The sequence below is a fragment of the Oryctolagus cuniculus genome, chromosome 2 (assembly GCF_964237555.1).
Source record: "Oryctolagus cuniculus chromosome 2, mOryCun1.1, whole genome shotgun sequence".
Lineage (NCBI taxonomy): Eukaryota > Metazoa > Chordata > Mammalia > Lagomorpha > Leporidae > Oryctolagus > Oryctolagus cuniculus.
In genome coordinates this window covers 187,506,152-187,531,603 of record NC_091433.1, presented here as the reverse complement: position 1 = coordinate 187,531,603, position 25,452 = coordinate 187,506,152, and the positions used below count along the sequence as shown (strand labels likewise).

General features: G+C 42.3%; 1 protein-coding gene across 3 annotated transcripts in view; it reads right to left on the bottom strand.

The window, feature by feature from the left end:
* Positions 1-25,452, bottom strand: part of NBAS (NBAS subunit of NRZ tethering complex) — a 461,789-nt gene that overhangs the window by 49,519 nt on the left and 386,818 nt on the right. For all 3 annotated transcript variants that reach the window (XM_070069748.1, XM_070069749.1, XM_070069750.1), the window contains exon 48: positions 10,388-10,583. In XM_070069748.1, the coding sequence (XP_069925849.1) occupies positions 10,388-10,583 (196 nt within the window). The remainder of the gene's footprint in view (positions 1-10,387; positions 10,584-25,452) is intronic.

Genomic DNA, 25,452 nt, shown 5'->3' with positions numbered 1-25,452 from the left:
CTACTGTTACACAAGAATAAAAATTATGATTTTGTTGGTTTCTGGGTTATTATGAGTTTTGTTAAATAGAAAATGTAAAATTCTGGAAATATGACTTAAGTTTAAAACTAAAAATAAGATGCTATTTTCTGGAGATTTTTTCTGTTTCTAGAGAACTGAAAAAACAGATTCATATACTGAGACAATTACATCAATTACATAAAGCTTAATTCTGTACAGTTTATACTAGGGGCAAAATGTGTTACTGTTGCTCAAACAACCTTCCCTATCCCCTGCTAAAATGAGAGTATCTACCATGTAAAAAGGGTGTCTGACAAGGAATAAAGAAATGAGAGGTGGAACTCTTTCCTACCTTTGGCTCTAGGCCTGGGAATGAACAAAAAGTTTTAGCCACTGCCTCTCTCCTAAGGCTCAGTAAGGAAATGAGTGCCTGTCTGTAAGTTGCTTGAGAGTAACTGAGTCTCAATCGCCATGAAAAGCCCCTCCTGTAGCACTGAAAATGCACCCTCGGGACACGGGGAACCCAGTGAAAGAGCAAGGATTCATCCTCCCTCGGCTTCCCACACATCTGGGGTGCAAAAGCGAAAAGCACACAGAAGAGGCCAACATCTCCAATGCTGAGTCACTTTTTACAGCAACCTACTTTTATAAGAGTCTAAACATAGAAATTACACTCATCAGCCCCTGTAAGTACTGCTGTAACTTAATATATTATCCATATTTTCACATGGCTAAATATAATATTTTTGTGAAACACTTTTTAAAACGAAACATGTCATAGGGGAAATACGTTGTGCTAAAATGAGAAGGGGAAAGATTTTTGCCTTACAAGTTTTTTCCCCAGGGCTGTGTTGTGGCGTAATGGATAAAGTCACTGCCTACAACACCAGCATCCCGTAAGGGTGCCAGTTTGAGTTCCAGTTGTGCCACTTCCTTTCCAGCTCCTTGCTAATGTGCCTGGAAAAGCAGCAGAAGATAGCTCAAGTCTTCGGGTCCCCTGCACCCATATGGGGGACGCACATAAAGCCTCTGGCCCCTAGCTTGGCCTGGCCCAGCGCTGGCTATTGCAGCCATTTGGGGAGTGAACCAGAGGATGGAAGATTTATCTCTCTCTCTCTAACTCTGCCCTTCAAATAAAATCTTTAAGAAAAAAAAATTTCCCCCAGGACAAATAATCAATTATAAAATAGGAGCCTTTACAGATACATGTGTGTTTACTTTAAAGAGCTGCTATTAAAGATAAAAGTTGAGACATGTTTTTATTTAAATTTGATGAAGTATTAACAGAACGATTCATAGAGCTGGAAATCTCTTCACTGCAGCATATCATTTAAATCTGCAAGTTGGCCTGCTACTTAATAGCTGTGTGATCACGTAAAACCACCTCTCTGAACCTCAGCGCATTCATATGAAAAACAAGCTAACGATACCTAACCTATTCATTAATTTGAGAATACAGTATAGCATAATATAATATAATGCCTAACATAACAACACAGTATAACATATACTCAGACACACACATCTTTACATGTACCTAAGACAGAGTCAATACTGAACTACCATGGTGGCTACTAGTATTGGCAGTTCACTATTCTACACCAAATCAAGATCGTGTACAAATTTCCTAACCACTCTGAGTCTACTGGCTCATGTGTTGAATGGAATCACAGATCACCCACTGGCCAGTCAGGATGTTTAAATGATATCATTTATATACAAAGTCCAATGCTCAGCCCACAGGCTGAACAGTAACATCTGATATGTTAAGATTTGGTAAACCTGAGTGGAAAGAATACAGAATTGTTTGTACAATTTATGCAACATTTTTCTGTTATTTCAAAATGAAAAGCTTAAAAAAAAAAGAAGCTATAACCAGTTAGCCCATTCCCCACCACTGCCCAACATTTATACACTTAATTTCTTGACTCTTTTCCTCCAGCTTTTTTTCACTAGTTCACAATATTGTCAAATAAAACCCTAGAGTGCTGAGGTCGTCAGGCCCCTAAGCAAAAGGGACTTGGATATAATTACCCCATTACCAACCCCAGCTGAGACCTGACCTCACCTTGGGAGAAGGGCACCCAGCAACACTCTAAGAGTCAGTCTGCTCGTCTGACATTTGCTAAATTTGCTTCCCAGGAAATGACCACTGTTAGCTAAGACACTTAAGGCTAGGAAGAAAGTCTGCTTATGTGAAAGGGATCAATACAGGCTTCCTCCCACTGCCACTCCCCCCAAAAAATGTTCTTCAGATTTAAAACACACTCAGGACTTTCCTAAAATTATGTTCCAGACAGCGGAACAGCACCACCTCCTACTTAGTCACTTCAGCAAAAAGAACAGGAGCATCAAACCTTTTTCTCATCCCCTCCACTCCTCGCATCCAAGCAGTCACCAAGTCCACTGCTATTAACAAGTTAAGCTCTTTTTTTCTACCCTCTTCTATCTTCATGGCTAGTACCAAGGTCAAGGCCAAGTTCAGGTGTTTTGAGCCCCTTTTGGTCCCCTAACTAGTATCCCTCCAACCAGATTCCTGAAGTCTACTGTTCATGCAAATGTCAGAAGGCCTCTCCCAGAACACAAATTCCATCATGTCACTTTTCTTTTTCTTTAAAGATTTATGTATTTATTTGAAAGTCAGAGTTACACACAGAGAGAAGGAGAGGCGGGGGGGGGGGGGGGGACTTCCATCCACTGGTTCACTCCCCAAAGGGCCGCAATGGTCAGAGCTGAGCTGATCTGAAGCAGGAGCCAGGAGCTTCCTCCAGATCTCCCACGCGGGTGCAGAGGCCCAAGCACTTGGGCCATCTTCTACTGCTTTCCCAGGCCATAGCAGAGAGCTGGATTGGAAGAGGGACAGCCGGGACTAGAACTGGTGCTCACATGGGATCCCGGCACTGCAGGCAGCAGCTTTACCCACTACACCACAGTGCTGGCCCCCATCATGTTACTTTTCCAGAAAACCCTCTGTGTCACTTTAACTCCATCAAAGTTAAGACTTGAGCAAGACACTTGCAGTTCTGCACAACCTGCTGTTCAACTTGCCGTTTTCATCTCTTGCTGGCTCTTGCCCCAGCTGTGTGGATCAGGGCACGCATCACCTCCTCAGAGCAGTCCCTCCTCAGCACCTCCCGACAGAACGGCTGTGGGCCCTCCCTGTACCCTGTGCACTGTAAACCCAAACACTTTGTGGTGTGAATTCTTGTTTATAGATCCGCGTTCTCCACTGGTGAGGAGGCCCACACGCCAAGAAGGTCCACTTACCCAGACTGGAATCAGAGCTTTACACCTACTACCTACTTAATCCTCAACAACTGCACATTATCTCCATGTTACAGATGAGGGGGCCGAGGTTGGGAGCAATTTATTAAGTTTTCCAAACGGACAGAGTAGTGGTCAGTCTAGGATTTGAATCCATGTGTGGCTGAAGGTCCCAAACACTTCATGACTAATTGCCTTGTCTCTATTTCCATCCCCAGAGCGTAGCATAGTACATGGCACTTCACATATGCTTGAAGAATCTATCAGGATTTTCACAGTTGACAACAGTTACTAGGAAAGTATTTTTCAATCTTTGAATTCAGCAGTACTTAACATATACTATGCAAGCATCAAGACCGTGACAGATGTAAAAAGATGATACAATGCTTTCTGGTCTCTTTCAAACACCTGATTTCACATGTCTGATCAGAGTCAATTCATGTGAAGTCACAGTGGAAAGAGGAAAAGGCCCATCAGATGTGCTTTATGGATCCCATGTCACTCAACTCAGTGCTCAATGTGTTTCCCTGACAGATGGGAGAAGTGCGGTACAGGGGTAAGAAGACAAGCTTTAGAATACGACAGGATTTGAGATTTCAATTTTATCCTTCCTAAGTTGTGTCACCTTAAACAGGTCAAATGACCTCATCTAAAACTGGGTGGTAGCTACTTTGCAAGATAATGTTAGAGATTAGATGTATCCAAGTGAACATGCCACTGTCCTCTTTTCTGACTCCAGTGATGCCAACAGTAAGAGGGCAAATCCTTAAATGAAAAAACTCCTCTGTTCACAGGGAGATACTCTCTATGTCTCCAAATATTTCCAGGACCAAGTGATACAGATATTCTTTCAACTTCAGTCATCATGTGGAAAAATGCACACAGAGCTCTAGTCTAACACTGGAGATCTCTTGTTCAGATCTGGTCAAACACACTTGTAACTTGGTTGCTTCCACTGGCTGGTCAAAAATCAGTCAGCAAGTGTCGCTCCCCCTCTTCGTGGAGGAACGACACAGGACCCTGCGTTGTTCTTCTGTCTGCTCGGCCCTCCCCAGGTTTGCTGCTGGTTCTTCCCGGGTTGGCTACCATCGCTTCCACCTCTGTGGAAGGGCGGTTCCCCCTGCCACTTTCCCCACTTCCGTGGGGGAGTGGCACACCGCCGGCGGCTCTCTCGGGGGCTGCACAGGTGTTCCTTCAGATAGATGTTCCCTCTAGATGTTCCTGGTGCATGCTGTCTCTCTCCTCCCTTATAGTCCTCTTCCGCCAATCCCAACTCGGCTGCCCACACGCCGAGTACGCTGCTCTCCTCCAATCAGGAGCAGGATCAGCTCCTGGAGGTCATCACTCAAGTTGGCAAGAGGCAGCTGCGTAGAAGCTGTTTCCTCCTCTCCCAGCGCCATATTGTGGGAGAGCAGATGCATAGAATAAGTCTGAATTCCAGTAACTTAGTCTAGTCCGAGTTGCTCCCCACAAGCAAGTACGGAACACTAATATAAAACAATATCATTCTAAAAACACCAAGCCACTTTGTCAGGGAATCTTTCCATTATTCCAAGCAAATCATGTTATAGAAGCATGGTCAAATCTTTCACAATTAACAGTAAGAACATCACACTCAAAGTCAGGAGTCCTGGACTTACCATCTGAAGAGTGACTTTGGACAAGTTTTCTAAGATTTAATATTTAATAAACAAATACTTATTGAGAGTCTGTGAAATCCCTGGTGTCATGAAATCTGTAGTCTAACAGAAGAAGAAACACATCATATAATAAATGAAGGCGAGGTAGTAATAAGTGATAGCATTAAGTCTAGGCTTCAGATCGGCCCAGCTCTGGCCATTGCAGCCAATTGGGAAGTGAACCAGTGGATGGAAGACCTTTCTCTCCCTCTCTGCCTCTGCCTCTCTACCTCTGTGATTCTGCCTTTCAAACAAATAAATAGATCTTTTAAAAAAATCAAATAAATGGGGCCGGCGCTGTGGCACAGTGGGTTAATGCCCTGGCCTGAAGCGCCAGCATCCCATATGGGAGCCAGGTTCTAGACCATCTGCTCCTCTTCTGATCCAGCTCTCTGCTATGGCCTGGGAAAACAGTGGAAGATGGGCCACGTCCTTGGGCCCCTGCACTAACGTGGGGTCCCGGAAGAAGCTCCTGGCCCCGCCTTCCGATCAGCGCATCTCCGGCCGTTGCGGCCAATTGGGGAGTGAACTATCAGATGGAAGACTTCTCTCTCTCTCTCTCTCTCTCTCTCTCTGCCTCTCCCTTCTCTGTGTAACTCTGACTTTCAAATAAATCTTAAAACAAAAAAATAAAATAAGACCACCAAATTGGTATGCTTTTAAAAATCTCTTCTAGTTCTAGGAATCCATGATTTCATGGCTATTTAAGCATATATTATACTGATATGCACATATATTTTTAACACCAATTTTTATCCTGTATTTGGTTAAGCATATCATGTCAGAGAGCCTTGTTCTGAAGTCATTTAAGGTGACAGTAAATTATTTGAAGGTGGGGTGAGCACTGGGGCACACTAGTTTAAGCTGCTGCTTACAATGTCTGCAATCCACATGGCATTGCTGCTTTGCCTGGCTACTCTGCTTCCAATCCAGCTCCCCACTAATGCACTTTGGAAGCAGCGGATGATGCCTCAAGCACTGGAGTCCCTAACACCCACAAAGGAGACCCGGACGGAGCCCCTGGCTCCTGGCTTCTGCCTGACCCAGCCCCAGCTGTTTCAGTCATTTGGTGGAGTGATCCAGCACATGGAAGATCGATCTCTCCCTCTCTTTCTCTCTCTCTGACTTTCAAATAAATAAACCTTTTAAAAAATATCTGTAAAAAACTAAATATAATTCTTCATACTGAAATTTTGTTATTGCTCTTTGAGTTCTGTCTGATGTGAAAGTGCATATTTTTGTTAGTGTTTTGCCACATGAAGTCAAATCAATCTCTGATCAGACAGGTCAATTTGTCTTTGATGGTTAAAAGTGGCCAACATAGGGGTGGGCCTTGTGGTGCAGCAGGTGACTCCATTTGGGAAGTCTCTATTCCATACTGGAGTGCCAGTTTGATTCTGGACACTCTGCTTCGGATCAAACTTCCTGTTAATGAATGCACATTCGGAAATAACAGATGATGTCACGTGTGCTTGGGCTCCTGCCATTCACATGCGAGCCCTGGCTGGAGTTCTGTTGTGTGCTTTCTCTCCCTCTCTCTCTCTCTGCCTTTCAGATAATAAACTTCTTTTAAAATAGGTAAAACAGAAGAATTTGTAATGAGGTTAGAAGTCGTCTCACACTACTTTCTGGTGATCATTTACAATCACAAACTCAGTGAAATTTTAAAAGGCAAACTATAAGCTTCATGTTGCTTTTACGTAAAACAGGAAAAAATTTTGAGGTGATGAGATATGGAATTTTTAAAAAGGAAATATCAGTATTTTGACCCATAGTTTTCATGCACCAGTTAACTAGAAAATTACAAAAGCTGAGAAACACAGATAAACTATACATGGGGATTAACACAATACATTCATCCCTGATGGTCCCTATCCCCCCATTCCAAGCTGGAACACACTTCTAGAACAGAACCCAAAGCCTCTCAAACTGCTGAAAAATGAAGGTTCCTGAATATTTAATTCTGTTAACCAATCATTAGAAAACTAGAAATTGCTGTCTCACTGGGAACCAGTCGAGGTAGCAGGTGCCAGAGACTGTTTTTAATTTTGCAGGAGCTGGCTGGTTTCCCAGCAACACACTGATTTGTGGGGCCACTACTTTGGGCACCTCAAGGATAATTAAATAGTAAGTCCTTCTTTGATGAATGCAAAGTCTGCCTGAGAGGATTACCAGCCACAGTGAAGGCAGCGGTCCCACATTTTTGGGTAACTGAACATTGCAATATCATCTTTTCTTAGCTTTGCTCTGTAAGAACGTGTCTCTATCCTTAACACTACTGACAGCAGCTCCAAGAATGAACAGAGATGGGGAGAAAGTAAGAGAGTACACACCCATACAGTCAACATTCGAGGATCCTCCAGGCGTTTGAGACATGGAGATGAAGAGTATAGTTTAATGTGTGTGGAAGATATGACAGATGAGGTAAGCAAACCATCCTCTTTCTCCCTTTGTTCAAAGTTCCATTTTACACACCAAGTAGCCAAGGCACACTGTTTAAGAATCTTCCCTAAGACTATAAAACTGCTGGAAAAAGAGTGGAGACATAGACACACACACACACACACACACATTTATATATTAGGTGCCTGATCTGTATAGAGATTTGTGGAAGGTAAGGCAAATTTTTGAGAAATAATAATTTAAGAGAAATTTAAACTATGGGCCATAGTTTATATTAATTACTTAATTACCATAATTAAACCAGTTACCAAAGATTTAAGAAAATAGGTCATTAGCTCCCAAGAACAGGGAAATTGTTCATATGTAAGGGGAAAGTACAGAGGAGAGACCATAAAAAAGGTGAGGTGGGCGTGGCTGGTGCTGTGGTGTAGCAGGTAAAGCTGCTGCCTGCAGTGTTGGCATCCCATATGGGTGCCAATTCGAAACCCAGCTGCTCCACTTCCCATCCAGCTCTCTGCTATGGCCTGGGAAAGCAGCAGAAGATGGTCCAAGTGTTTGGGCCTCTGCACCTGTGTGGGAGACCTGGAAGAAGCTTCTGACTCCTGGCTTTGGATCAGTGCAGCTCTGGCCATTGCAGCCATTTGGGGAGTGAACCAGTGGATGGAAGACCTGTCTCTCTGCCTCTCCTTCTCTCTGTGTGTAACTATGACTTTCAAATAAATAAATAAATCTTTAAAAAAAAAAAAGTGAGGGAGGCAGAAGTCTTAGCCCTCATCCTATAGCTTTCGAGAGACATCTTTTCTAGAGGGCCTGAACAAGTTTGCCCCAGCACAGGGGGAATACTGGTGAAAAGCAGAGTGACCTACAGACTCCAAAAATGAGAGAGAGAATTGGCATTCACAGAAATCCTCTCAAGTCAATTTAGAAAAGTGTATGTAAAAGAAATCTTAATAACAGAGGCTTTGTGGCCCTGGTTCCTGTTTTTGGAAAAAAAGCTTAAGCTATAACAAAATTAAAGTCTCAGAAATAACTGAAATCATACAAAAGTTACAGCTTGTTCTTTGAGTAACTGGAACTTTGAGAAAAGTTTAAAAAATAGTGGTGATACCTATATTACTTACGAGGAGCTTGGCCCCAAATATCAAAGTGTATGTTATAGTGTTTCAAAACAACAGCTCTGATGGGGGTGCCCCCTCCTCCTGGCTTCCTCACAGTTGGGTAAAATTTTCAATTTTCGTATCAGATCTGATATGGCATAAGGTGAGGCTCCAGCCAGAGCAACCAGCCTCATCACCCTGGCAGGCTCCAGCAATTCAGGAAGATGAAATCGAGCAAGCTTGTAACTTGAAAGCTGGAGGTGGTGTCAGGAAAGATCCGGATGGTAGTAACTGTCCACTTGTTTCAGGCTGAGAGCCAGAACCAAAAGTTCCACGCACAAACACCACATGCCCTGGTACAGGGTTCACCTCAGGGACGCTGTGGGGACCTCCATATTTGCTGAAAACAAGCACACCTCCAACGTCCAGTCTCTCATCCCCGGAATACAGTACCATCCATTTCACTTGTGTTCCTGTGAGTGGCCCCTGATGTAATTCAGACAAAGCATGAAGACTGAATGTGTGGGTAAGGCCCCAGAGACGGAGCCTTTGGCAACAACACTAGAGAATCTTTGAGAAATTCATACTTTTTGCCTCTCCTTTTCTTTAATTTGGAAGAATAAAAATAGTATTTATCTCTCTCACAGAGAAAAATAAGAACAGATATTCTGACATGAGTTCCCACATATTCTTAAAATTTGAAATTAATTCTTTAAAAGAATAGATTAATTATTCATCAAAAGTAGTATTAAGAATATTAAAAATACAAACAAATCTTTAAAATCAGAAGGCACACTGAGGGGTTAATGATGCTGGTATTCCATATGGGTGCTAGTTCAAGACCCAGCTGCTCCATTTCCGATCCAGCTCCGTGCTAATGAACCTGAGAAAGCAGCTGAATATGGCCCAAGTTCTTGGGCCCCATATCCATGTGGGAGACCCAAAAGAAGCTCCGGGCTCCTAGGTTTGGCCTGGCCCAGCCCTGGCCACTGGAGCCATCTGGGGAGTGAACCAGAAAATTGAAGACCTCTATCTCTCCCAGTCGCTCTCTCTTTGTAACTCTGAATTTTAAATAAATAAAAATAAATTACTAAAAAAAAGGCACACTGAGTTGGAGGCAGATTGTCAGGAAACAGACAGTGAGATAATCTAAGAGATCTTGGTTTCCAAGGGTCACTCTGAAGCACTTGTTTGAGGTGGATGGCTCCTACATCCTGAGTCATTATGGCGCATCAATTTAGAATTTCAGCCTTCAATAGCCATCTGACTTTTTTGATATAGAAATCAGTACTCCCATTTACTGAATCAACAAGTATTTCTGAGTGTGTGCACAGCATACTTAGAGGGATTTAAAGAAGAACAGGGTTTTCAGGGTAATGGGTAGACAACAATTTAATAATAATAATAGATAACTAAAGCTCAAAGATAAAGAATTCAACTTGCAACAGTTAGGGAAGGGAAGATGATTCCAGAGAGCAGAGACTGAGTGAGCCTTGCAGGAGAGAATGGAGACATGAAGATCTTTTATCTCTGCTCCATAATGTTCATCAAGGCACAGAGAAGGGAGGGCATTTTAGTGCAAAGACAGAGCACGGAAGAGATGAACTGGCTGAACTACACACTGCATTTCATTCACATCAGCTTTTCTCCTGAGAAGAGGTGAGCTGCCAGAATTAATGCACACTGAGCAATCCTCCCTGCTACAGAGAGAAACACAGTGCACTCACGCTCAGTGGGGGAGACACCTTCTACAATGCACATGCAAGGTGAAACACGGAGAGAATTAAAAAAAACCTTTGCTGTCAATGACTAAATGGCTATAATGACAAATATATGGGAAGCTGATGATTCACTTGAACATAGTATTCACTAACCCAGAACTAATAATCCTGACATCTAGTATCTGTTAGAAGGTAAAACAGCCCCAGTCAGGCGCTCCCCTACCTGTCTCTGGGGCCACGCAGCTTTGAGAATGGCTTCCGTCCTGTAGAGCACGAGGAGTTTGCTGTCCTCCTCCGTCAGGTGAAACGACTGCCCGAAGATGTGCAGCACCTGGATGCGAGGCCGCACCGGCCAGCTGTCGTCAGCGCAGAAAGGGCGCAGCCACTCCAGCAGGTCCTCAGGTGAGACCAACTCCTCCCTGTAAGGCAAACCAAGGAGCAGTGTTCTCAAATTATTTCAAAAAAAACATAAGAAAGGGGAATTCTTCCAGACTCATTCTATGAGGCCAGCATTAGTTTGATACCAAAACCAGACAAGAACACAACAAAAAGAAAGCTTCATCCCAGATGAATATATATCCAAAATTCTCCAGAAACTAGTATCAAATGGAATCCAATAGCAATGAAAAAGGTTAGTCTCCAAGATCAAATGCTGTTCAGCACAGTGCTGCAAGAATGGTTCAAACACATCGGCAGAGTGAAGAACAAACACCGCGTGGTCTTCTCGGTGAGCACAGAAGACGTGATAAAATTCAACACCGCGTCATGATGAAAACACACCTGGACATAATAAAGGCATTGTATAACAAGCTAACAGCTGACCTTATAATCACTATGATCTGCAACAAGACAATGATGCTTTCATGGTTTTTATTCAACATAGTACTTCAAGTCCTAGCCAGAGCAATTAGGTAACAAGAAAGAAATAAAAAGTATACCAATCAGAAAGAAGTCAAATTGTCATTGTATGTGGATGATATGATCTTATAAATAGAAAATCTCAAAGACTCCATAGGAAGCTATCAGAATAAAAGAAGAAAAAAAAAAACTCAGCAAAGTTACTGGATATAAAGTCAATATGCAAAAACTAGTAGCATTGTCCTATCTACAGCAATAGCAAATTTCTGAAAACCAAGAAATCAATCTCATTTCCAGTAGCTACAAAACACAGTATCTAGGAATAAGCTTAACCAGTGAGGTAAAAAGCTCTACAGTGAAAATTGTACACCATTGGTGAAAGGTGCTGAAGCCAACACACACACACACAAATGCAGACTTTCCAAGTACATGGACTGGAAGAATCAACATTGCTACAATGTCCATACCACCCAAAGCGAAACACAGACTGAATGTAATCGCCATCAAAACATATTGACACTTTTCACAAAATTCAACAAAAACATTACTAAAATTTGTATGCAACCATAAAGACCACAAACAGCCAAAACAATTTTGAGCAAAAAGAAAAAGTAGGAGGCATTATACTACCTGGCTTAAGTCACACCACCTTTAGCCAACTGATCTTCGGCAAAGGTGCTAGAACATACAAAGGTACAGGACAGTGTTTTCCCTAGGTGGTGCTGGGGAAGCTCGGTATGCACATGCAGAAGGTAAAATTAGACCCTTATTTCTCACCATGTATAAAAAAAACTCCACTTGAAATGGATTAAAGACCTAAATAAAAGACCTGAAACTTTAAACTACTGCAAGAAAACACAGGGGAAACACTTCAGGACATTGGATTATCTGGATCAGATCCCTACAACATCAGAAATAAAAGCAAAAATAGACAAATGGAATTTCATCAAACCAAAGAGTTTCTGCATAGCAAAGGAAATAATCAAGAGTGAAGAGGTAACCTACAGAATGGAAGAAAATATTCGGAAGCTACATTCTCACAAGGACTTAATGAGAAGAATATAAAAGGATTTCACACAATTCAATATCAAAATACAAATTAATCCAATTTAAAAATGAGCAGTAGACTGAAACAGACATTTCTCAAAGGAATTCATACAAATGGCCAACAGGTACAAGAAAAAATGTTCAACATCAGGAAACATCAGGGTAACACAATGCAAAGCCATAATGAAATATCACTTCACTCCAGTTAGATCAGCTATTATCAAAAAGACAAAAGATAATAAACATTGGCAAGGATACAGAGATATGGGAACCCTTGCACTGTTGGTACAAATACAAAAGAGCCATTAAGGAAAACTTTATGGAGGCTTCTCAAAAAACTTAAAAATAGAAATAGAATTGCCATAAAATCAGCAATCCCACTATAGGCACATATATCCTAAGAAAATGAAGTCACAGTATTGAAGAGACATCTGCACTTCAATGTTCATTGCAGCACTATTCGCAATAGCCAGGAAATAATAACAATCTATGTGCACATCTACTTATGAATGAATAAATAAAATGTAGTATATACATGTAATGTAATACTACTCAGTCATTAAATGATGAAATCTTGTTATCTGCAACAGCATAAATGGAACTGGAGGTCATTATGCTAAGTAAAGTAAGCCAAAACAGAAAGTCAAGTATCCAATGATCTCACTCATATCCAGAGTCTAAAAAAAAGGTAATCTCAGAGAAATTAAGGGTAAAATAGGTGGTTACCACAGTCTTGGGATGTGGGGAAATTAGTTACACGAGGCAATTCAAAGATGGCGCTGAGAGGAAGTAAGGTGGGTGGAACTCAAAGTTGTTTACCACCAAAGCTAATGGGCTGCGCAACATCAAGGGAAGTTGATGACAACTGATAGCAAGTGCATAGACATATGGCTAGTCCCATAGAAATCGCCCCGTAAAATGATCTTTTAAGTGATTGGTTGGTCCTTATGCCCTGCCCCAATGACTCTGCAGTTCTGTGCTTTAAAAGGCTCTGTTCTAGGCCGGCGCTGTGGCTCAATAGCCTAATCCTCCACCTAGTGGCGCCGGCACACCGGGTTCTAGTCCCAGTCGGGGCGCCGGATTCTGTCCCGGTTGCCCCTCTTCCAGGCCAGCTCTCTGCTATGGCCAGGGAGTGCAGTGGAGAATGGCCCAGGTGCTTGGGCCCTGCACCCCATGGGAGACCAGGAAAAGCACCTGGATCCTGGCTCCTGCCATCGGATCAGCGCGGTGCGCAGGCTGCAGCGGCGGCCATTGGAGGGTGAACCAACAGCAAAGGAAGACCTTTCTCTCTCTATCTCTCTCTCACTGTCCACTCTGCCTGTCAAAAATTAAAAAAAAAAAAAAAAAAAAAAAAAAAAAAAAAAAAAAAAAAGGCTCTGTTCCGCACAAAATAAACGAGTCCCTGCTTGACTTGGCTCCCCACTGCGTCTGATTGTCTCCCGGATCGGGAGGCTGGGAAACGGGCGAGCGGCCCACTTGCCTTTCCTCGGGCCCAGTCCATCCGGTACGGGTGGACTGAGACCCTGCATTGGGAGGGAATAGGAAGGGAGCTGTGAGGCAAGTTTGACCAATGGGTATCAGGTTATAGCTAGATAGGAGTAAGAAGTTCTGGGGTTCTATTGCACAGTAGGGTGACAACAGATAATATTAACATACTGTACATTTCTCGTTAAAAAAATAAATAGAAGATAAGATGTGGGATGTTTTCACCATAAAGAAATGTAAAATGTTTGAGAAGACAGATATATTTATCCTGGTTGGACAATATACAATGTATACATGTACCCAAAGACTCACACAGTGCCACACAGACATGTATCATTAAACACACACACACACACACACACACAATGAATGGAAACACCTTAGTCTTTTTACCCCCTTCCCAAAATTGAGTATGTTCACTGACTTAAATACTTGGATTTTGGGGGGCCAGCGCTGTGGCACAGTGGGTTAACGCCCTTGCCTGAAGCTTCGGCATCCCATATGGGCGCCAGTTCTAGTTCCGGCTGCTCCACTTCCTATCCAGTTCTCTGCTATGGCCTGGGAAAGCAGTAAAAGATGGCCCAAGACCTTGGGCCCCTGAACCCACGTGGGAGACTGGAAGAAGCTTCTGGCTTCTGGCATCAGATTGGCTCAGCTCCAGCTGCTGCGGCCAACTGCGGAATGAACCATCGGATGGAAGACCTGTCTCTCTCTCTCTCTCTCTGCCTCTCCTCTCTGTGTAACTCTGACTTTCAAATAAATAAATAAATATTTTTAAAAAATACTTGGATTTTGGATCTTTTTTTTTCTTTAGATGAAAAATATTGGTTTTTGAGGGTTTATAGAAAATCATATTAGGTATTTAAAAACTACATAAAATGAATGTAATTTTTAAACATCATGTGGATAGAATATCAAATTTTATATTACTCTTAAAATATAAATACTTGGTTTTTTATAGAACTGGAAAGTCTAAAAATATTTAGAAAAAAGGGACTTTTGTATAAAAGTTTCTCTCTAGTATCAGAATCTCTTCTCCTCTAATCCCAGATAGACCATATAAGGAAAATACCTTTGAAGATCATCAACGAATTACTATCAATGACTATTAAGGGGTTATCTACTCCCACTATGCCCTGAGGATCCATGCTAGAACACTGAATTATATGAATTTTTTTGTACCCAGATCCTCATAAGACTTTCAACAATATATCACCTATACTGAGTCCAAGACTAACCAACCTTAACACAGAATCTATGCCCTAAACAAAACTACAAGGCATTTAAAAAAAAAAAAAAAAAAAAAACTTCTAAGAAGAATTAAATTGTACAACGGCATTGAGTATGCCTCATAGTATGTATTCTATTATACTTGTGGAATGTTGTCTTATGATAATTTATTATTTAAATAAACACATGTATATATTATTTATATTTGGTAACCTAATAACTGATAAGTTTTTGTGGGCAACTGGGTTCAGCATTTCCTAAGTTTATGAAGTCATTTATTAGTTTAACCTATGAGTGCCCCTTCAAACATTGATCAGAAATGGGAAAACTGGGAGTGTAAAAAATGCCAGAGGTATTTCCTAGATTCCTACCTATTTGTAAAATAAGTACACAGTATGATGTAATGGAAATAACTTTTATAAAAACAGTCTAATAGAGTAAATCCTGGCCCCCATCCTTGTCTAACAACCTTAGAGAAAAATCACAAGTGCTGTCATTCTCATTTTATGGTTAAGTTGACATGACAAAGATCCATGAATCTGTCTCCTGGAATTAGTGAAACCAAGATAGTGAATAAAAAGCTTCTAACACAGTATATGGCACAGAGAAACAGTAACCCTCACTTGTCATAAACATAATCATTGTTATCAATGTCATCAAACACTACAGTTTGTGCTGAATACAGAGATACAAAATTATGTGGTCTCTGCCTTCAAAGAATTAATAATACAATGAGACAGAAAAACTTCAAAAGTGACCATTATACAAGTTACTAACAGAACAGAAATTTGAACAATCATCTTGGAGGAGGAGCAAATAGAATCAGAGAAGGTTCCACAGAGGAGGCAGCAGGAACAGAAAAAATTATCAGAATATTGAAAATGGCAAGCTGGGAAAATATCATCCAGACAAGGAATATCAAGAAAATATAAGAACACAGAGCACTCAGGAAGAGCTTAAAGCACAAATGTGTGGGTGGTAAACTAGAGGAGGGGGCTACAGCAGGACGGGCTTTCTCACCTGTGACCAGGAGATGGAGAGCAAGGCTAAGAAAACAGTGCCACTGACATCTCTGAAAGCTTACGCTCCACAGTGGGCAGGCCCAGATTCAGTTTCCGGTTCCTGACAGCACTACTTTGACCAAGAAGTCACTAACGGTTCTGAACCTCAGGACCCTTTTCTTGTAAAATGAAGATGGATAACACCTTCCTCATGGAGTTGAGAAGCCAGCAGAATCATAAAATGAATGTAAAGCATATAATTCAGTGTGCAGCACATAACTATTTAGATGAATGACAACTAGCATCTTAAAGGACAGCTTTTGTATCGAATTGGAAAGGACAAAGGACTTCCTGGGCAGTGGAACAGCAAAACCTTGTTAGTGGCAAAAGACATGCCCAGGCTGGGGCAGACTCAGGGCTTTTAAGAGGGGGTTAGAAGTTATCTAATTCAGGGGAAAGAAGTCTGCAGTGTGTTTCTGGCTCTGACGCCAGGCCAGTTTCACATAACATAAAACTGATTTTTGACAATTCCCACCCAAGTGCCAAGGGGGAGGTAAGTAGGATGAGGCAGGATGGCAGGAAGCTGCAGTCATGAACACTAGCTGGAAGCTGCAATACTGACCCAAAAGCTGAATATGGTGACCAAGAATGAAAACATGACCCAACTTCTTCAGCCTTACTTGGTACCATGAATTGTATCATTTCTTCATAATGATACTGTTATCATCTCCAATTTGTTGATGTGGAAACAATTATAGAGAAGTTTAAAAATGTGTCCACAGTGACACATTAAGCAGTGAAGCCAATATTTGAACTTGGGCTGCTCGAGTGCCCTGTCTCTACAATGCTACTGACTCAAATTGGGACACCTTCCAGAACACTGTGACAACAAATTAAAATTATTCAGGTAATGGTAAGATACAGAATGATTATTAAAATATTTTTCAAGTTAGTAAATTGAGTTAGACTCCTTTAACATTAGAACTCACTGTACTGCTAATAATATTTGACATTCTGGAGGAATATGCTTTAATTCCTGGCTGATAGTTCAGATACATAATAAAACTGGGAGAAAGCATTCCTCCGACAGAGCTGCTGTGTTCCAGAAGCACCATGTCCTCGATGAGCTTCACTGGCTATCCGTCCGACGACACAGCAAGGAAAGACAGCGCTTCCGAAACAGGTGTCCAGGACACCGACACAGCTCTATCTCCTGAAGTTCTTATCTGGCAAATAATTTACATTTTGAATCCAACCTGAATTTTAAAATCTGCAGTCACTCTCATGGTTCACCCCCCCCCCCCACACACACCTGTGATAAAAGGTTAAGGAACGCTAAATCCAAAGGGAAGAGTATGTAGATATTTATTATTTTTATCCTTACAACGTTTGTGTGGACTGGAAATTTTTTGAGATAATTCATGGGTAAAAAATAACAATTATGATTCTTATAATGTAAAAAAAACCAGAATAGGAAGAGGGAAAGTTATTCCATCTCTAAAATCTTTTACAAAGGCAAGGTAAAAATTTAATAAACCTAGGATGCAAAAAGAGAACATTATTTCAAAATATACAAATTATAAAAATTATACAAATGAGATAATCCTAAGATGGCTAAACAGGGAAAAGACACGCTGCTGTGACCAGGTGAAAACAGCAGGAAAGCAGAGGAAGTGCATTCCCAGGGGCAGCTGGGAAGAAGTTCGCAGTGGGAAGTCTACAGAAGGGACGAGGGACACAGTGAGGGAGCGGATGTGCAGCAGTAAGCAGGAACACCGCACGTGACCCCACAGCTTCAGGCTGCAGGACATACCAGCATCTGAGACCAAGGTGAGAGCAGGCTGCAGCAATCCATGCCACTGGCAATAGTGATGAGGCAGAGCCTAGAGGACCACCCTGCCTGGAGCCCTCGTTGGGAGCAGGGTACCGAAATAATCCAGCGGAAGAAAAGCACATTTCCTTCTCCTCATCACTCAACAGTGGCACTTGGCACCCAGGGGGCAGAAGACACCATTTGGACTCCAGTAGAGGCTGCAGTGGCTCCTGTGTGTGCGTGTCACCAGCAGATTTTACCAGTGGGGAAAATGCTCATTTCCCACTGACTTTGAGCCCAGCAGGAAAGACTGACAGGGGGCTGGGCACCCACGTAGGAATGTGAGGTGTCCCCATCCTCCCAGCATATCACAGGTTCTGGGGCTCATACTGTGATGGCGGAGCACCCACAGGCAGCTGGCTTGCTCTGTGGATGGGGCAGGCTCACAGGGCACGTGGGTTCCTCTGTACCCCACAACTGTGCAAGTCTTGCGTGCTGTGACTGAGAACTCTGTGAATGTATGATTCAGAGTAGGGCACAGCAAATCCTCCGGGCAATCTCTGTGTCTGGCAACAGAGGCTCAGAGCTCCCTGACAGTCTGGGGTGGGTGACTGCAGCGGGATCCATGCTCACAACGAGGACTACAGAGATCCTTTGTAAGGTTCATGCACCAGCATGCATGAAGGCTGTACCCACGGTGAGCTAAGCCCCGTCACTGATCACCTTGGAAGAAAGGAGGTGAGGGTGTGATTATATGCATAATAATACGCATGATCATAACCTCTCCCCAGCTGAAGAAAGAGATCTACCAAGCTCAGCTTCGGGGTCACCCTGGATGCTCACCCCATCCTGGAGCACTGACCAGAGTTCCCTAGCTCCACCCAGCATATGCCACTGAGTACTCACTGAAACAGCAGATACTCCACCAAGACACAGAGTTAAAGATAAAACCCATCAGTGTGAAAAACAGTAAGTATTTCCACAAATGCCTAAAAATAAATACAGAAGTATAAGGAACAAGGACAAGGAAGACAATATGACTCCTCCAAAGGAACAGAACAGCAGACAAAGAGATTGATGAACTGTCTGTCGCTCCCCCTCTAGGTGGGGGAACGACACTAAACCCTGCCTAGGCTTCATATCCGAGTCACGGCACCATTATGTCGCTCCCCCTCTTCATGGAGGAGCGACACTAAACCCTGCCTAGGCTTCATATCCGAGTCACGGCACCATGATGTCGCTCCCCGTCTTCGTGGAGGAACGACACAGGACCCTGCGTTGCTCTTTCGTCTGCTCGGCCCTTCCCGGGTTTGCTGCTGGTTCTTCCCGGGTTGGCTACCATCCCTTCCACCTCCGTGGAAGGGCAGTTCCCCCTGCCGCTCTCCCCACTTCCGCGGGGGAGCAGCACACCGCCGGCCGGCTCTCTCGGGGGCTGCACAGGTGTTCCTTCAGATAGATGTTCCCCTTAGATGATCCCGGTGCATGTTGTCTCTCCTCCTTTATAGTCCTCTTCCACCAATCCCAACTCTGCTACCCACACGCCGAGTACACTGCTCTCCTCCAATCAGGAGCAGGTCCTACAGTTTATTGGTTGAACTGGAGGCAGCTGCATAGAAGCTGTTTCTCCCTTCTCAGCGCCATATTGTGGGAGAGCAGATGCATAGAATAAGTCTTAATTCCAGTAACTTAGTCTAGTCCGGGTTGCTCCCCACACTGTCAGACAAGGATTTCAAAAGAATGATCATAGAATTACTCAGAAGCAATGCGAAGCAAATATATGAATTAAAAAAATAATTCAGGGGGCTGGCACTGTAGCAATGCCAGCATCCCATATAGGTGCCAGTTCAAGTTTCAGCTGCTCCTCTTCCAATCCAGCTCTCTGCTATGGCCTGGGAAAGCAGTAGAAGATGGCCCAAGTCCTTGGGCCCCTGCACCTGCATAGGAGACCTGGAAGAATCTCCTAGCTCCTGCCTTTGAATCAGCTCAGCTCCAGCCATTGTGGCCATCTGGGGAGTGAACCAGCAGATGGAAGACCTCTCTCTCTCTCTCTCTCTCTCTCTCTCTCTCTCTGCCTCTGCATCTCTGTAACTCTGCCTTTCAAATAAATAAATCTTTTTTTATTTATTTATTCTTTGACAGGCAGAGTGGACAGTGAGAGAGAGAGACAGAGAGAAAGGTTTTCCTTTGCCGTTGGTTCACCCCCCAAATGGCCGCTGCAGCCAGTGCGCTGCAGCCGGCACACCGCGCTGATCCGATGGCAGGAGCCAGGTACTTCTCCTGGTCTCCCATGGGGTGCAGGGCCCAAGCACTTGGGCCATCCTCCACTGCAATCTCGGGCCACAGCAGAGAGCTGGCCTGGAAGAGGGGCAACTGGGACAGAATCTGGCACCCCGACCGAGACAAGAACCCGGTGTACCAGCGCCACAGGCACAGGATTAGCCTATTGAGCCGTGGCGCCGGCCATAAATAAATCTTTTTTTCTTTAAATCCATATATGACATGGATGAAAAATTTTCCCAAAATACTGAGATTTTTGAAGAGATAACAAATTGAAATACTAGAAATGAAGAACTCAATATGTCAAATAAAAAATACAGTGGAAAGCTTTAACAACAGACTTGGTGAGGCAAAAGAGAGAATATCCGTGCTACAGACAAATTTGGAAATATCCCAGTCAGACAAAAAAAAAATAAAAGAATAAGAAATTAGAAAAATTAAAAATAGTGTTGGAGATTTTATGGGATACTATCAAATGATCCAACATACGGATCCTAGGAATTCCATAAGGTGTTCAAAGAAAGAATGATTAGAAGGCTTATTCAGTGAAATAATTACAAAAAAATTCCCTAATTTAGATAAAGAAGGGGACATGCAAGTACAGAAGGCACACAGAGCTCCTAATAGACATGATCAGAAAATATCTTCATCACAACACATTGTAGTCAAAAGTCCCACAGTAAAACATAAAGAAAAGATTGTAAAATGTGCATGAGAGAAACACCAGATTACTTTCAGAAGATCTCCAATTACACTAACAGCTGATTTCTCATCAGCAACCCCATGGAATAGAACAGAATGGAGAAAAAGAATCCAATTCTTAAAAAGAAAAAAAACTGTCAAACCACAATACTGCATTCTGCAAAGCTCTTATTTATGAATGAAAATGAAATAAAGATCTTCCAGAACAAGCAAAAATTCAAAGAATTTCTCATCATTTGTCCAGCCATACAAATGAGGTTTAAGGATGTGCTACACACAGAAACACAGATAGTCATCAATACAAAAGAATGTGAAGGCAGAAAATCTCCTAATAAAAGTATAATGGAAATCCAAAGCAAACAATAGGAATACTTATGGAAAAATGACAAGGCCAGATCATTACTTATCAATACTAATTTAAATGTAAATGGCCCAAATTCTCCAATTAAAAGTTAGAGATGGAATGAATGGATTAAAAAACAAGACCCATTTATTTACTGCCTACAAGAAACACAACACACGAACACAGATACTCACAGACTGAAAGGATGGAAAAAGATATTCCATGTTAATGGAAAGCAACAATGAATGGGTAGGGGCCAGCACTGTGGTACAGTAGGCTAAGCCTCCAGCTGTGGTGCCAGCATCCCACTCGGGCACCAGGTTGTGTCCCATCAATTCCTCTTCTGATCCAGCTCTCTGCTTATTACCTGGGAAAGTAGCAGAAGACAGCCCAAGTGCTTGGGGTCCTGCACCTAAGCGGGAGACCCTGACGAAGCTCCTGACTCCTAGCTTCAGATTGGCCCAGTTCTAGCCATTGAGGCCATATGGGAAGTGAACTAGTGGATGGAAGACCTTTCTCTCTGTCTCTGCCTCTATCTGTAACTCTGTCTCTCAAATAAATAAATAAAATCTTAAAAAAAAATAAACGAGCATGTGTAGTCATCGTAATATCAGACAAAATAGACTTTAACAAAAATACTGTTAAAAGAGAAGACAAGAGTATTATGTAATGATTAAGAGATCAATTCAACAGGAAGATGTGACCATAATAATAATGTATATGTACCCGGCCGGCGCCGTGGCTCAATAGGCTAATCCCCCGCCTAGCGGCGCCGGCACACCGGGTTCTAGTCCCGGTCGGGGCGCCGGATTCTGTCCCGGTTGCCCCTCTTCCAGGCCAGCTCTCTGCTGTGGCCAGGGAGTGCAGTGGAGGATGGCCCAGGTGCTTGGGCCCTGCACCCCATGGGAGACCAGGAAAAGCACCTGGCTCCTGGCTCCTGCCATTGGATCAGCGCGGTGCGCCGGCCGCAGCGCGCCGGCCGCGGCGGCCATTGGAGGGTGAACCAACGGCAAAGGAAGACCTTTCTCTCTGTCTCTCTCTCTCACTGTCCACTCTGCCTGTCAAAAATAAAAAAATAAAAAAAAAAATGTATATGTACCCAATGCCAGAGCACCTGGCTATTTAAAACAAATCTTCAGTGAAATGAAGAGCTGGTTTTCTGAAAAAATTTATATACACCATTGGCCTAACTAACCAGAAAAAAAAGAAGAGGGAGAAGAACCAAATTCAAAAAATCAGAGATGGAAAAGGAAACATAACAATGTATACCACAAAAATAAATATAATCATCAGGAATTACTATAAACAGCTAAATGGCAACAAACAGGAAAGTCTAGAAGAAATGGAGATTCCTGGACAGATACTATCTATCAAAATAGAGTCATGAAGACACAGAAAAGATAAACAGATCAATAACCAGGATTAAGTCAGTAATAAAAATTTTCCCAACAGAGAAAAACCCAGTGCCAGATGGTTTCACTAGTGAATTTTACCAGAAATTTTTTTTTTATTTAGTAAATATAAATTTCCAAAGTACAGTTTATGGATTACATTGGCTTTCTCCCCCATAATTTCCCCCCCACTCGCACCCCTCCCATTTCCCGCTCCCTCTCGCATTCCATTCACATCAAGATTCATTTTCAATTATCTTTATATACAGAAGATCAATTCAGTTTATATTAAGTAAAGATTTCATCAGTTTGCACGCACACAGAAACACAAAGTGTAAAATACTGTTTCAGTACTAGTTATAACATTACTTTACATTGGACAACACACTAAGGACTGATCCCACATGAGAAGTAAGTACACAGTGACTCCTGTTGTTGACTTAACAATTTGCCACTCTTGTTTATGGCATCAGAAATCGCCCTAGGCTCTAGTCATGAGTTGCCAAGGCTATGGAAGCCTTTTGGGTTCGCCGACTTCGATCTTATTTAGACAGGGTCATAGTCAAAGTGGAGGTTCTCTCCTCCCTTCAGAGAAAGGTACCTCCTTCTTTGAAGACCTGTTCTTTCCACTGGGATCTCACTCGCAGAGATCTTTCATTTAGGTCTTCTCCCCCCCCCCCCCCCCCAAGAGTGTCTTGGCTTTCCATGCCTGAAATACTCTCATGGGATCTTCAGCCAGATCCGAATGCCTTAAGGGCTGATTCTGAGGCCAGAGTGCTATTTAGGACATCTGCCATTCTATGAGTCTGCTGTGTATCCCACTTCCCATGTTGGATCATTCTTTCCCTTTTTGATTCTATCAGTTAGTATTAGCAGACACTAGTCTTGTTTGTGTGATCCCTTTGACTCTTAGACCTATCAGTGTGATCAACTGTGAAGTGAAATTGATCACTTGGACTAGTGAGATGGCATTGGTACATGCCACCTTGATGGGATTGTACTGGAATCCCCTGGCATGTTTCTAATTCCACCATTTGGGGCAAGTCCAATGGAGCATGTCCCAGATTATACATCTCCTTCCTCTCTTATTCCCACTCTTATATTTAACAGGGATAACTTTTCAGTGAAAATTTAAACACCTAAGAATAATTGTGTGTTAATTAGAGTTCAACCAATAGTACTAGAACAAAAAAATACTAAAATGGATAAAGTATTACGTTGTACATCAACAGTCAGCACAAGAGCTGATCAAGTCACTGTTTCAAAGGTTTCCCCTTTGGTGCTCAGTTAGTTGTCGCAGATCAGGGAGAACATATGATATTTGTCCCTTTGGGACTGGCTTAATTCACTCAGCATGATGTGTTCCAGATTCCTCCATCTTGTTGCAAATGACCGGGTTTCATTGTTTTTGACTGCTGTATAGTATTCTATAGAGTACATGTCCCATAATTTCTTTATCCAGTCTACTGTTGATGGGCATTTGGGTTCGTTCCAGGTCTTAGCTATTGTGACTTGAGCTGCAATAAACATTAAGGTGCAGGCCGCTTTTGTGTTTGCCAATTTAATTTCCTTTGGGTAAATTCCAAGGAGTGGGATGGCTGGGTTGTATGGTAGGGTTATATCCAGGTTTCTGAGGAATCTCCAGACTGACTTCCATAGTGGCTTGACCAGTTTGCATTCCCACCAACAGTGGGTTAGTGTCGCTTTTCCCCCACATTCTCTGCAGCATCTATTGTTGGTAGATTTCTGAATGTGAGCCATTCTAACTGGGGTGAGGTGAAACCTCATTATGGTTTTGATTTGCATTTCCCTGACTGCTAGTGATCTTGAACATTTTTTCATGTGTCTGTTGGCCATTTGGATTTCCTCTTTTGAAAAATGTCTATTGAGGTCCTTGGCCCATCTCTTAAGTGGGTTGTTTGTTTTGATGTTGTGGAGTTTCTTGATCTCATTGTAGATTCTGGTTATCAACCCTTTATCAGTAGCATAGTTTGCAAATATTTTTTCCCATTCTGTCGGTTGTCTCTTCACTCTCATGACTGTTTCTTTTGCAGTACAGAAACTTCTCAATTTGATGCAATCCCATTATTTAATTTTGACTTTGACTGCCTGTGCTTCTGGGGTCTTTTCCAAAAAGTCTTTGCCAGTACCTATATCTTGCAGGGTTTTTCCAATGCTCTCTAATAATTTCATGGTTGTAGATTTAAGTCTTTAATCCATGTTGAGTGGATTTTTGTGTAAGGTGTAAGGTAGGGGTCTTGCTTCATAATTCTGCACGTGGAAATCCCGTTTTCCAAGCACTATTTATTGAATAGACTGTCCTTGCTCCAGGAATTGGTTTTGGATTCTTTATCAAATACAAGTTGGCTGTAGATGTTTGGGTTGATTTCTGGTGTTTCAATTCTGTTCCATTGGTCTATCCATCTGTTTCTGTACCAGTACCATGCTGTTTTGATTACCACTGCCCTGTAGTATGTCCTGAAATCTGGTATTGTGATGCCTCTGGCTTTGTTTTTGTTGTACAGAATTGCTTTAGCTATTCGAGGTCTCCTGCATCTCCATATGAATTTCAGCATCATTTTTTCTAGATCTGAGAGGAATGTCTTTGGTATCTTGATTGGTATCGCATTGAATCTATAAATGGCTTTTGGGAGAATGGACATTTTGATGATATTGATTCTTCCAATCCATGAGCATGGAAGATTTTTCCATTTTTTGGTGTCCTCTTCTTTTTCTTTCTTTAAGGTTTTGTAATTTTCATCGTAGAGATCTTTAACGTCCTTGGTTAAGTTTATTCCAAGGTATTTGATTGTTTTTGTAGCTATTGTGAATGGGATTGATCTTAGAAGTTCTTCCTCAGCCGTGGTATTGCCTGTGTATACAAAGGCTGTTTGTGCACTGATTTTATATCCTGCTACTTTGCCAAACTCTTTTATGAGTTCCAATAGTCTCTTAGTAGAGTTCTTTGGGTCCCCTAAATAAAGAATCATATCATCTGCAAAGAGGGATATTTAAAGAACTAATTCCAATTCTTTTCAATCTATTCAAAACAACTGAAGGGAGGGAATACTCCCAAACTTCTTTTATGAGGCTATATGACCTTAATTCCAACACTAGAAAAAGATAGAACAAAGAAAGAAT